Here is a 12994-nt window from a genome sequence, read left to right as displayed (position 1 = left end):
ACCCCCTCTTTATCTTATATTGCGCTTCAAAATTATAGATAGGAATAAAAATAGGATACAGGATACATTGAGACGAACATTAGTAGGCTAAATCCGTATGTCATCTCTATTCAAAGTTTAGGTTAGAGGGCCCCCTGAGCTCCGGGGCCCTGGTGCACTGCACCACCTGGCCCTAAGATAGCTACGCCACTGGTGGTTCGCCGCGGGCCTCCAGTCTTGGGGGCCATCAAATGCATCCGCGTTCCCCTGATCAAATCCTAAATAAGACTTAAAAATGTGCTTAGTACCTACATAATTTAACACTACAGCCATCTAGACTTTTTACACATAAACATAAATAAAATAAACATTTATTTATACACACAAATGTAAAATGAATAAAAATCTTGTAAAACTATATTTTTAAAACTTTTTTTTTTTAATTTCATTCAGCATTGCCGGGCTTAGTCCGCCACAAACTATATTATATCATTAAAATTACAGAATATAAATGGATAATTTTAAATCAATCAGACTATTTAGTAGTAGTTGCTCACATGCTATAAACAATTAGGTAAGAGCTGATGAACAGCAAAATAAATTTTCTTTAATCACAGCTAAGTATATTCTTTAACAAGTTACCTAATAAACATAAAAAAACGAAATCAAATCGGCTAATATTTTAAGGAGGTACAGTCATACACAAAATACATACCTTAAACCTATAATATACCATTTGGATCAGGGCTTAATTAAAGTGTGCTTAAATCTCCGCAATTATGGAGTAAAGTTTTTGCAAAAGAAGAAATTTTTAGTAATAAAATTATTTGTCGTGGGTAACACTCCCATGTGTGACAGCTGTCATTATAAATTGGGTTTGTAACTAGTATCTGTCCGCTTGCTATTATCTGTGACTGATGTCTGTTATTGTCAAATGTCATTTTGCTGATGCTACATGAACGCAATGTTTTCATTTTATTATTTACAAACGAAAGTTTAATTAAAAATCAAAATGAGTTCGGTACAAGAACGTTTACAACTAAAACGAGTGCCATTAGACACATGGAACGTTCGAGAACAATTATGTCTCGCGTCAGCTGTAGTGCGGAGCGGTGATCAAAACTGGATGTCTGTATCCCGGGCTCTGAAAACTGTTGGCGAACCTAATAGACCCCCGGACTGGTATTCCCAAAAAAGGTAAGATATAATCATTGACTGCCAGACTTTTTTTTGCGTTTAGGGCTTGTATATCTAGGTAAATACCACCCATTGCCGCCTACCTGCCGTCTACCGCCAAGCAACGAAGCCTCTTGTTGTGTTCTTGTAGCACAAGAGACGTAACATCTCAACTCGTAATAATTTTGTAAATAAGGATTTTTATTATTTTTATTAATGAGAAATGTCTCATTTCAGTTGCGCAGCGCAGTACGGAGCACTATTAGAACATGTGGAAACTCCGAAACGCAAGAAACGGAACTCGGAAGGCGGTGTCGAGACGCCACAGGAGAGTATCCTCAAACAACTCACTCAGCAACGGATTCTTGAGATACAGAGTACACTGAGCGAGATGAACAACCAGTATGAACAGTTGAAGGTATGATCCTAATAATATTATATAAAATTATTGATAAATGTAGCCATCGAAATTATATAATAACTGATTGTATTGGCATTATATGTATAACTAGTGACCCGCCCCGGCTTCGTACGGTTGCAATGTAGGTTATCCCTAAGAGATAGACATATACCATTGCATAAATTTTTGAAGATTGTTTTAAGGTGTACAATACTGTAGTACATTATTTTGATCTATCTCGTTGGGTTCAGTCAGCGTTTGCAATGTAACCGCAATAAATGTGTTTATTTACGACATCAGATTAGAAACTTATAACATTATCAGCGTTTCTGAACTGTATAATGCATGTGTTATACATATAAACCTTCCTCCCGAATCACTGTCAATAAAAAGAAACCACATCAAAATCCGTTGTTTAGTTTTTAAGATCTAAGCATATACAGGGACAGACAGACAGTGGGGAGCGACTTTGTTTTATACTAAGTAGTGATCAAGACGACAAATAAATAAGTATTGAGCAAAATTAAAAAGGTCTCGTTAGTAAAATAAGAGAGATGTGTCGTGGGCGGACATAATAAAATAAATCAAGAACCGTAACTCGACATTACGCCGCTTTTTCGTAAAGTTCAGCCGACACGTGTTCGGTTTCAGAACGAAATAGCAGAGGTGCGAAGCCAGACGACGCCCGACGACCGCGTGCAGGAGCTGTGGGCGGGGATAGAGGCGGCGAAGCGCGCGCGGGAGCGCGACGCCGCGCGGCGCGCCGCCTGGCTCAAGGAGCGCGACGAGCGCCGCGCGCGCGCCGAGCGCACGTGGCGCCCCGCGCCGCCCGCCTCCGCCGCGCGTGCGTTGTGCCCCCGCCGCTCCTTGCTCTGCTCGTGTGAAGACTGGTGTTGCTATATACAAAAACAATATTTCTACATTTACAGCGACAACAGCTCCGCCGTCCTCGCCGTTGCTCACTTCGCTGCTCAAGTCGTCGCCGGTGGTGACCACGCCGCAGCACATACCGCACCCTGCGACCGTCGTCGGTGAGCTCGATGTTCTGTTTGCGCACATACTTGGGTGTTATTATGCCGTCTGTGCATACGCGAGCCGAGATGGCCCAGTGGTTGGAACGCGTGCATCTTAACCTATGATTGCGGGTTCAAACCCAGGCAGGCACCGCTGAACTTTCATGTGCTTAATTTGTGTTTATAATTCATCTCGTGCTTGGCGGTGAAGGAAAACATCATGAGAAATGTGTCTGATTTCAACGAAATTCTGCCACACGTGTATTCCAACAACCCGCATTGGAGCAGCGTGGTGGAATATGCTCCAAACCTTCTCCTCAAAGAGAGAGGAGGCCTTAGCCCAGCAGTGGGAAATTTACAGGCTGCTAATGTAAAAAATGTATGCATACACGGCAAGATCCGATCTGTCAGGAGAACAGGGTGAACTAAGATGTTGTGTCCTTTGAGCTTGTTACACTGGGTCACTCATCCGTCAAACCGGAGCACAACAGTACTGAGTACTGCTGTTTGTCGATAGGCACCTCCCCAGGCGGGCTTCCAGAAAGCACCTACCAAGTAATAATAATATCAATTGCAAACTTGTGTGAAAGATATGTTGTCAACGTTTCCGATGAATCTTGATATTTGCAGATTCCGTGTCTCCATCGGCTGGTGCCCCGACGCTGTCCCTGTTGCTGGAACAGGCGCAGGACAGCAAGAACGCAGCCATTGAACATATCAAGAGCCAACTCGTCCAGATCGAACACCAGCTCAAAGGTAACTTATCACGCAGGAATGTTATCTCTATTTGAATGTCGATAGAGTTCATTTTAGTTTACATATCTTTTTGTCATCGAACATTCTCGAACCGAGGTTCATTTAAGTCAGTTTCTGGATTTGGACTAAACGTCCCCCACTTTTTGAGGGGGTTACATAGGATTCATGATTTCTTTCCACCGAGTCATCACGGCTCTTAAAGTTTAGACTCAGATATTCAACGAACTTTTCAATGTGATCTGTGTTAGACATTCTTCGAACCGATACGACATGGGAACCTTCATGAAATAGGGTTTCATTTCTGTAAGGTTGGCAACACCTGAGTAAGTTTTCCGGTGTTGCAAATGTGGTAATCTTCCATCGGGTGAGACTGCTGTACGTTTGCCAACAATACCATGAAAAATATCGAGTGAGACAATTAAAATAACTCAACATCTGACAATAGACTATTTGACTGGTTTTTAAAACGCATTTTATATTATTTAGTAGAGGTTAAGGAACCCGTTGAATGTTATTTTTTTAATTCTAGTACATATTTGCTGAAAAATATCAAAATAAAAATTCCATATTTAAATAGCGCGCGAAAGCGCTACTTTGACAATGTGGCGTAATGGGGTCGGTGACGTCACTTGCCTGTATTGTAATCTGTGGCACATGTAATCCACATACAGTAGGCAGACGAGGTTAACAAGCAAGTGACGTCATAATAAACCCGACCGTGACAAACGTTTAAAAAATGCATTTTTATTTATGGATTTTTGAATAAATTAATAATTATTTTCAACTTTCGTTAATAAATAACCATATTTAAACTCATAATATATACTGATTACAATAATTGACACTTTATTTTTCGCATTGTCGAATAGCCCATTTAGTGCGAGGCACGTATAGCACACTCAATCAAAATCAATTAACAAAAATGAACTTTGATTGTACGTGTCGTTGCAGCGAGCACGGCGGCGACGGCGGCGACGGCGGCGCCGGCCGTGGACATCGACGACATCGAGATAAAGGCGGAGGACGTGTACGCGTTTCGCGACATCGACATAAACATCCCGCCCGTGGCGGCGCTGCACAAGGCCGGCGTCCGGTGAGTCGCACTTGTACGGCGGATAAGGTTCTCCTCTACTTGGAGGTGGTAGCTTCACTTGATATGGTTTGTTAAGTGACGATTCAAAAGTGCTCGTAAAGGCGTACTCGAATAGAGTATATTTTCATGTATATATATTTAATTCTGTTCCAGAGTGGCCGAAAAGCCGATACCGAAGAAAGAGATCGAAGCTCCGGCGTCCGAACCGGAAGCGATCGAAGAGCCTGCGGTAGAAGTCAAGGTCATTACACACCTTCAAATTCAGTATGGTCGATTCCACGAGTCGAACTCCTAGGGTGCAAAATACTCGCACCTCATTGGTTGATGCGCGACTAGAGTTAACTAGACGTGTCTCGTATGTAACGACACGCACCAGGACATCTAACACACACACACACTTACACGCGTGCATATGTAATTTAATAGGCTATTTGTCAATGCGAAAAATAAAGTGTCAATTATTGTAATCAGTATATATTATGAGCTTAAAAATGGTTATTTATTAACGAAAGTTAATAATAATAATTAAGTAATTCATAAATCCATAAATAAAAATGCATTTTTTTAAACGTTTGTCACGTGACACAAAACGCTCCTGATTGGTCGGGCTTATGGTGACGTCACTTGCTCGTTAACCTCGTTTGCCTACTGTATTAATGTATTTGGATTATATGTGCCACAGATTATAATACAGGAAAGCAACGTCACCGACCACATTGCAGCGCCATATTGTCAAAGTAACGTTTTCGCGCGCTATTTAAATATGGAATTTTTCAGCAAATTTGTACTAGAATTAAAAAAAAAACAACTTTTACTTCGCTTTAAAACGCGAGTAAAGACATGGACGACAACACATCTCTATAATATTTTATCCAGTAACACGCTTCTAAATTTTTTTTTTTAAATTTATATATACCGTCGTAATTTGTAGTTGTTATATAATCGTCTATATATAATATATATAAAAGTAATACTACGAAAAAACTTACATATACATAGCTACCAAAAGGAACCCATCCTTGACCTCTACTAAATAATATAAAATAAAATGGATTTTATAAACCAGTCAAATAGCCTATTGTATTATTAAAAAAGCGTGGAGTTAACGCTCGTTGACTTCCAGGCAGGAGACATGCCATACATATATAATTGTATTTAACTAACACGACTGTATTTTTAGACGTGGAACAAGAGTAACTACTGAGTTCCTTGCCGGTTCCTCTCGGTAGAATCTACATTCCGAACCGGTGGTAGCTTTACTTTAAATAGTTTGTCAAATGACGATTCAAAAGTGCTCGTCAATACCTACTTGAATAAAGTATATTTTCATTTGATTTGATATATTCTAGTACATAAAATGCAGAGAATTCCTTTTCGCATTAGTTCGACATATTTTTGTACTCTTGTCTTAATTTTCTTATAAAATGTAAACTTAATACTGAGCCCTAAGGTACGGGGCCGCTTCGATGTGTGTGTGTGTAATGGTTTATTATAAAAGTATTTATATTTGTGAGTTCTTTTATATTTTTTAAGAATGCTGAATGACATAATACAAAAAATAGCTTTGAATCTGTTTTGTTTATTCTCTTCAGGAGGAACCGGTTCCTGAGGCGAAGATAGTGGACGACGCTATGACGCCGGATGTTATGGAAATGGTATGATTTTTAATTAATATCTATAAGAGTTCGACCTGTGTCTGCGTCGAAGAACAGTCCTTCTTCCCCTACAGAACGAAAGTTCCACCTCAAACGAGAGGGTGGAGTTCCATCACGCTGTTTGTCTTCGGTTTGGTTTGATTCTTCGGATGCGAGAGGTCTTAAATCCCGGACGACACAGACTTATGACATTTTAATATATCCGTTATCCCGTGACGCATTTGAAGACGTTAGGGAAACCGAACACAGTTCGGAAAAAAAACGTTTATCTTAATTCTTATTTAGGTATGTGATATTAGTCCAATTCGAAAATCTCTATTAAATATGATTGCACTTATTTATTGACTGTCTGTCTGTCAAATATCCAGCACCCGTTTACCCCCGTTTGGGGGGGGGTGATCTTAAGAACCCCTGGCAACGTATGTTAACACACTTCTCGACCCGTTCAGATCTAGTAGTTAGTGCTCTATAGATAAGTGAATATGTTGCTGCAAGATGGATGGGTTAAATTTTAATCGGATGTTTCAAGGTCGAAGAGCAAGAACCACAGATACAAGAGGAGATTATACCAGAGCCCAAAGAAACGGAAGTGAAGGTAGCGTTTCCGGAAGTTAAATTCCCAACTCTGGAAATTAAGGTTATACAGCTCGACGAGCACAAGGATTCCCAGGTCAAAGAGGAAGTCAAGGAACCGGAACCGGAGCCGGAAATTGAACCGGTGGCGGCTGAAACGAGAACAGAGAATATGGAAGAAGATGAACAGGAGATGTCTAAAGTTGAGGAGAAGATCGTAGACGAACCGTATGTATGGCAACTGCTTTTACAGTAAATATGTCCTTCGTGGAAGATTTACTTGGTGGTAGGGCTTTGTCAAGCCCGTCTGGGTAGATATCACCCACTCATCAGATATTCTACCGCCAAACAGTACTCAGTGTAACTCCAGGCACAAGGGACATAACATCTTAGTTCCCAATGTCGGTGGCGCATTGGCGATGTAAGGAATGGTTAATATTTCTTACAGCGCCATTGTCTATGGGCGGTGGTGACCAAGGGTCTACATGATGTTTTTTTTCCGACGAGGAAAGTTGAAATTCTTGCCATTTCTCTACTATATTATGAATGAATTGCTACATTGATGAAAACCGCATCAAAATCAAAACAGTACAGAGCGGGAAGCGACCTTATCTCATACTATGCGGACGGTATAGCAGAGATTTCGAATTAACACGGCTATTTTCATTTACCATGTTTTTTATTTTTATTTGGTGGAACGGGATATTTATTGTATTATTTGATATTTATTATTTGGTGGAGTTCGACATTTCGACATAATCTACGAGAATGTCTTGGTCACGAGACTTGTCCCGTCTCGTATGGTAAATATCCCGTTTTAAATGCTGATGCTATAGTAGAGAGTTACGGCATAGGAGTCGTTCGTACGCCCGATGCGTGCAAATCGATGTTTCGAAAAGATGATAATTTCAGAGAACCAATTCAAGAACCGCCGGCTACAGTAGCCGAGGAAGCAGTAGAACCGCCACCAGCAGAACCTCAGCCTGAAGAAGAAGTTGTCCCAGACCCGCAGGACATACCGCTGCCACCGGAAGTTCAGTCTAAGGAGGACGAAAAAGAAGGTACCAGCAATACATTTGTTACGTAAATCACTTAAGACGAGCATTTGTGTTATTGATTAAATTAATTTGAAAAAAACTGCCAAGTGCGAGTCGCACTCGCCCACGAATGGTTCAGTACCATTATCTGTAAAAGCAGCAAACAAAAAACATGTCTTGTATGGGAGTCCCTTTAAATATATCAACTGTCTAACTATCGCGGTTCATGAGATACACTCTGATGGACGGACGGACAGCGGAGTCTTACTATAACCTAGCGTACCCTTTGGGTACGGAACCCTAAAAACGAATACCAAAAAAAAAATAACATTATAAAAAATTTTTAGCTCCAGAAGTAATTCAACCACTGGAACCACAGCCAGAAGAACCAGCGAAAGTCCCCGAAGAAGTCGTAGAAGAAAAAGATAAAAAAGAAGAAGAACCCGTCATTGAAGAGGCCGAGAAGAAAGAAGAGGTTCCAGAAGAGAATGTTGACGAGAAATTGATAGAAGATATCAAGAAGGAAGAAGATGCTGAGGTATGTTACGTGGCATTTTAATGTTTTTTAATTGGAAGTTTTGACCGGTGTAAGAACTTACACCCTGTTCGAGTTAGCTTGATCTTGTTGACAGACGGACGAGTGATGAGAAACAGAAACTATTTCACATATAACAGTCGATGGAACGATGGAATGCGTAATTCTAATTAGAATTCAATGATTTTTAACTTATTTTTCCTAAAAAGAGTTATACCAGCCAAAGAGACCCCACCCGAAAGGACTCCCGTTCGTAACAATAACTTAACAATGATCTTTAATAAGGATTTTTGTAATCGATATTTGTAGCGGTTACTGCCTGTTATTCGCGTCCCTACCGTCCGATAGATGTAACATCGTACAAGCGTCTATTGTTTTCAGTGTTTCTATTTAAATTTTACTTTGAATCAATAATATATAATAGAAAAAGTCTTAAATTTTTCGGATAACGCTCGAATCTTTAGGAACTTTTGTATTATATGTATTATTTTTTTAATATTTTTACAATTTTTAAATTAAGAAAATAACATGAAGGTGAATTGGCCGAGTTTCGTTCAGGCCGCCGGTTCAAAAGCGCCATTTAGTAAAGTGGACGGCTAGTTGAGCCAGTTGCCTGCGACATATTTAATCTGTGTCGAGTAAGATGCTGAATCAATGGGACTGTTATCCGATACAGAGCGACTTCAGGCGCAAATAAAACGTATTTTTCCAAAATTTTAATCATTAAACTAATGTTCTATCCGATTGAGAACTTTTTCCAATTTTTTTTATTTTATTGCGTGTGTGTTACAGGATTCGATTCCACTGAAAGATATGATACGAGACGAACTGTCGCAAGAGGAAGTTAAGAGGGAGGGCTTGGAAGAGGACACACACACGGAAACAGACGACGACACTCCCATGGAGGTACTCATAGAATGAATTCTTACGATTGAAGACCCTTCGTGTCCGTTTTAGCAGGAAGAGTTAAGATAACTGAACGGCTTTGAATTTGAATTGACATGACGTCATACGTCATCTTAATAATCTGTGGTATTTATTATGGTCGTCGAAATAGTGTTTTATTGCCACCTGATGGTAAGGTCACCATCGCCCAAAGGCATTGGCGCTGTAAGAAATTTCAACGTAACCGAGATGTCTCTTGTGCCAAATACACTGGCTCAGTCATCCTTCAAACTTGAACTACTGTTTCATCATCCTCCTGCCCTTATCCCAATTCTACTCGGAGTCGGCGCAGCATGTCTTCTTCCATACTTCTCTGTCGGACGTCATCTCACAAGTAACATTCTTTCTAACCATATCGACTTACAATCCATCCATCGTTTCTTTGGTCGTCCCCTACCTCTATATCCATCCACATTCATTCTCAAGACCTTCCTCACAACATGGTCCTCATTCCTCCGCATAACATGCACATACCAAGACTAAGACATAGACTAAGTACTGCAGTTTGGTGGTAGAATTTCTCATGGGTGGTTGGTACCTATCCAGACGGGCACAATACCCCACCATTAAGTAGAGTTTTAAATGACAACGTTAAATTTAAGTGCATATAAGTGGTTGTCAAATCAAATCAAAATATACTTTATTCAAGTAGGCTTTTACGAGCACTTTTGAATAGTCATTTAACAAACTATATAAAGTAAAGCTACCACCGGTTCGGAATGTAGATTCTACCGAGAAGAACCGGCGAGAAACTCAGTAGTTACTCTTTTTCAACATATGAAAATACAGTCATGTTATGTCAAGTGTAACAGTGTTGTATTATAAATAAAGATATATTAATCGTAAACTCTCAGTCGTGTTTATCGCTGAGTTATTAGCGATATTTAAATCTATGTTTTTTTATCTATATATCGTAAGCCAAGATCCAACAATAGTTTGGGATTGTGTCTTATAAGAGTTTAAGCCTATATATATCCCACTGCTGGGCTAAGGATTTTTTTTTTTGTTTTTCAGCTCAGTCGCGAGGAAGAGAAAGATGGAAAAAAGAAGAGAGACTACTCGAGGAAGAAGAAATCTGATTCTAGAAGTGAGGTTTTATTTTTGATCTTAGAAACTAGCTTAACCTGCGGCTTTGCCCGTGAAATTTGTAAAACACAAACTTCCAAGCCCCGTCTTGCTTCCTTAGGGGTGGAGTTTCGTAAGATCCGCTTATATATATATATATATATATATATATATATTATGAGGATAATGAAAATAATTGTCTTTGTTTAGAAGTTTTTTTAAGAAGAAGGCAAGTTAACAATATTAAATTCCCTACAACACCAATTCATCACGCATTGGTGTTGTTGGAATGGGTAATATTTTTACAGCGCTAATGTCTGTGGGCTGTGGTGACCATCAGGTGGCCCATTCGTTAGATGCTATTAACTAAATAGATGTACTAATTCTGATGTCATAATAATTGCGTTATCGTCTCCGATATTCCAGCGTGTTCGGGCTCCGAGAGCGCCCCGGAGTCCCCGAGTGCGAGCGACGCCGAGAGACAGCACCGCCTGTGGAAGAAGAGCGTCATGCTGGTGTACAGCCGGTGGGACCGCGAGCTGATACATATATAGCTATGTCCATGAAATTCATTGTCACGAATTCCACCAGGCTTAAAGAGTCTGTCCAAAACCGACGAGAATCTAAGTACTTTAAGTTTTGTCCGATTATCCAAATCATCATTTTTTTTTATAAATAAATAAATATTGGACAACATCACACACATCACTCTGATCCCAACGTAAGTAGCTAAAGCACTCGTGTTATGGAAGATCAGAAGTAACGACGGCACCACAAACACCCAGACCCGAGACAACATAGAAAACTAATGAACTTTTTCTACATCGACTCGGCCGGGAATCAAACCCATGAAAACCGGTGTACACACCACTCGACCACGGAGGTCGTCTTAATCTTGTATTGTTTTAAGTAAATGAATAATGTTCCGTTCGTTCGTCCCCAAGACTGTGCGCACACAAGTACGCGTCCCTGTTCCTGCGGCCGATCTCGGACGAGGAGGCCCCCGGGTACAGCGTGGTGGTCAAGCGGCCCATGGACCTGTCCACCGTCAGGCGGAACATCGACGCCGGTCACGTGAGGTATGGGCTGCAGTTCTCTAATAACGTAATTGTAACGTTGATGTATGATGTAATTAGTTCTCTATAACCGCCGGTGACTTTTCTCCGTTAACTAGAATTACGTGCACGTGTTATTTGTTTATTTATTTTTTTATTATGGCTTTGGTTGGCGGACGAGCATATGGGCCACCTGATGGTAAGTGGTCACCACCGCTCATAGACAAAGGCGCCGTAAGAAATATTAACCATTCCTTACATCACCAATGCGCCACCAACCTCGGGAACTAAGATGTTATGTCCCTTGTGCCTGTGATTACACTGGCTCACTCACCCTTCTAACCGGAACACAACAATACAGTGTACTGATATTTGGCGGTAGAATATCTGATGAGTGGGTGGTACCTACCCAGACGGGCTTGCACAAAGCTTGTTTTCAATTACCGTGACTCGTATCGAAGATTTGTTTTTTAGACATTTTATAAAAGAATGTACTCGGGAATATTCGTCGGTAGTTTTTGAAGTTACGTTTGATTGTACACTGTTTCCATTCCAGGACTACGGCCGAGTTCCAGCGCGACGTGCTGCTGATGCTGTCCAACGCGCTGCTCTACAACAGCAGCTCGCACAGCGTGTACGCGATGGCGCGGGAGATGCACGAAGACGTGAGTTTGGGACATTCACTTACGCCTTAAAAGAAATATTCGTAAGGGGTAGTTTAAAAAAAATATCTGTCTGATATACGGCTAGCGCTCTGGGTTAGAGTGAGAGAGAAGGAGCCTGTTTACCGCTGCCGTATGCGTGGGAAAGGGAAGCCAGACAGCGGTTCAGTCTCACACAAGAGGTTATCACTTGAAAAACACTCGAATTAATGTAGACGTACAAGGCTTGAGACGTTAAATGGCGAACTGAGGTGGAGTAACGTAAGTCGGGCCGGCAGGCGCAGTGCCAGCTGGGCATGCTGCTGGCGGCGCAGGCGCACGCGGGGCTGTGCGCGCCCCCCCGCCGCAAGCGCCGCCTCGACGCGCACGCGCACGCGCACGCGCCGCACAACAAGCACCACCGCGTGTGACCGACCAATATATTCTGATTCGATCTAGCTGTTTTATTTCGCCTCCTAACGATACACCTCCCACAGTACATGAGTTCGGCTTTCGGCTGTAACACACCGACCAATGAAGATGTTTTCCAACTTTATTTACAGAACAGGGTATTTTTGGTCGTGAAAAATAAATATACTTAAATATTCTGATTTTGGAGTCATGAAAACATATTATTTTTTATTGTATTAAAATTAAAAGTCGTCATTTTTAGTCTGTATATCACGTGACCTAAAACATGAGCCGCCATGGTGTGACGTCAGATAGGCAGAAACTGTAATTTCAATATCATCCGGCACTTTGATAAAGAACTTTTCTGGAGTTTTAATTCTAGTATTTGGACACTACACACCAAGGATGGTAATTGTAAATCATTATTTTCCCAAAAACACCAAATATTTATAGCTGTTAACGTTGAAAGAGTGCCGGTCGTACATACACGACTGTTGTTTGGAACAATCTGACGTCATCAACATAGTAGAATATCCTATTGGCTTAAAATGGTTAATTATTAGTTTTGTAATAAACGACCTTTATACTTACGTATTCCATGAGATCGATATATTACAGACAGTTCTGGACCAAGGCTTCCTCTCCCTTTGAGCAGAAGGT

At 40.9% G+C, this 12994-nt stretch overlaps 1 protein-coding gene across 1 annotated transcript; it reads left to right on the top strand.

The window, feature by feature from the left end:
- Positions 1–924: 924 nt before the first annotated feature.
- On the top strand, positions 925–12370 carry LOC125075369 (bromodomain-containing protein 8-like). The gene is made up of 17 exons (XM_047687111.1): positions 925–1176; positions 1393–1573; positions 2207–2399; positions 2485–2586; positions 3199–3324; positions 4276–4417; positions 4571–4658; positions 6010–6072; positions 6602–6873; positions 7558–7706; positions 8030–8220; positions 9010–9123; positions 10177–10249; positions 10654–10753; positions 11172–11306; positions 11839–11947; positions 12223–12370. The coding sequence occupies exons 1-17, from the start codon at positions 992–994 to the stop codon at positions 12352–12354; spliced, it is 2355 nt and encodes a 784-aa protein (XP_047543067.1). The 5' UTR covers positions 925–991; the 3' UTR covers positions 12355–12370.
- Positions 12371–12994: the final 624 nt, after the last annotated feature.

Source organism: Vanessa atalanta, chromosome 30 (genome assembly GCF_905147765.1).
Source record: "Vanessa atalanta chromosome 30, ilVanAtal1.2, whole genome shotgun sequence".
NCBI lineage: Eukaryota > Metazoa > Arthropoda > Insecta > Lepidoptera > Nymphalidae > Vanessa > Vanessa atalanta.
This window is presented reverse-complemented; position numbering and strand designations above follow the sequence as displayed.

What these genes read in the sequence shown, in the direction of transcription:
- LOC125075369 (XM_047687111.1), top strand. Translation starts at nt 992, where the DNA reads ATGAGTTCGGTACAAGAACGTTTACAACTAAAACGAGTGCCATTAGAC. An exon ending in ACCAGTATGAACAGTTGAAG is followed by an intron (nt 1,574 to 2,206) that starts GTATGATCCTAA and finishes GTTCGGTTTCAG; the next exon opens with AACGAAATAGCAGAGGTGCG. An exon ending in AGCCTGCGGTAGAAGTCAAG is followed by an intron (nt 4,659 to 6,009) that starts GTCATTACACAC and finishes TATTCTCTTCAG; the next exon opens with GAGGAACCGGTTCCTGAGGC.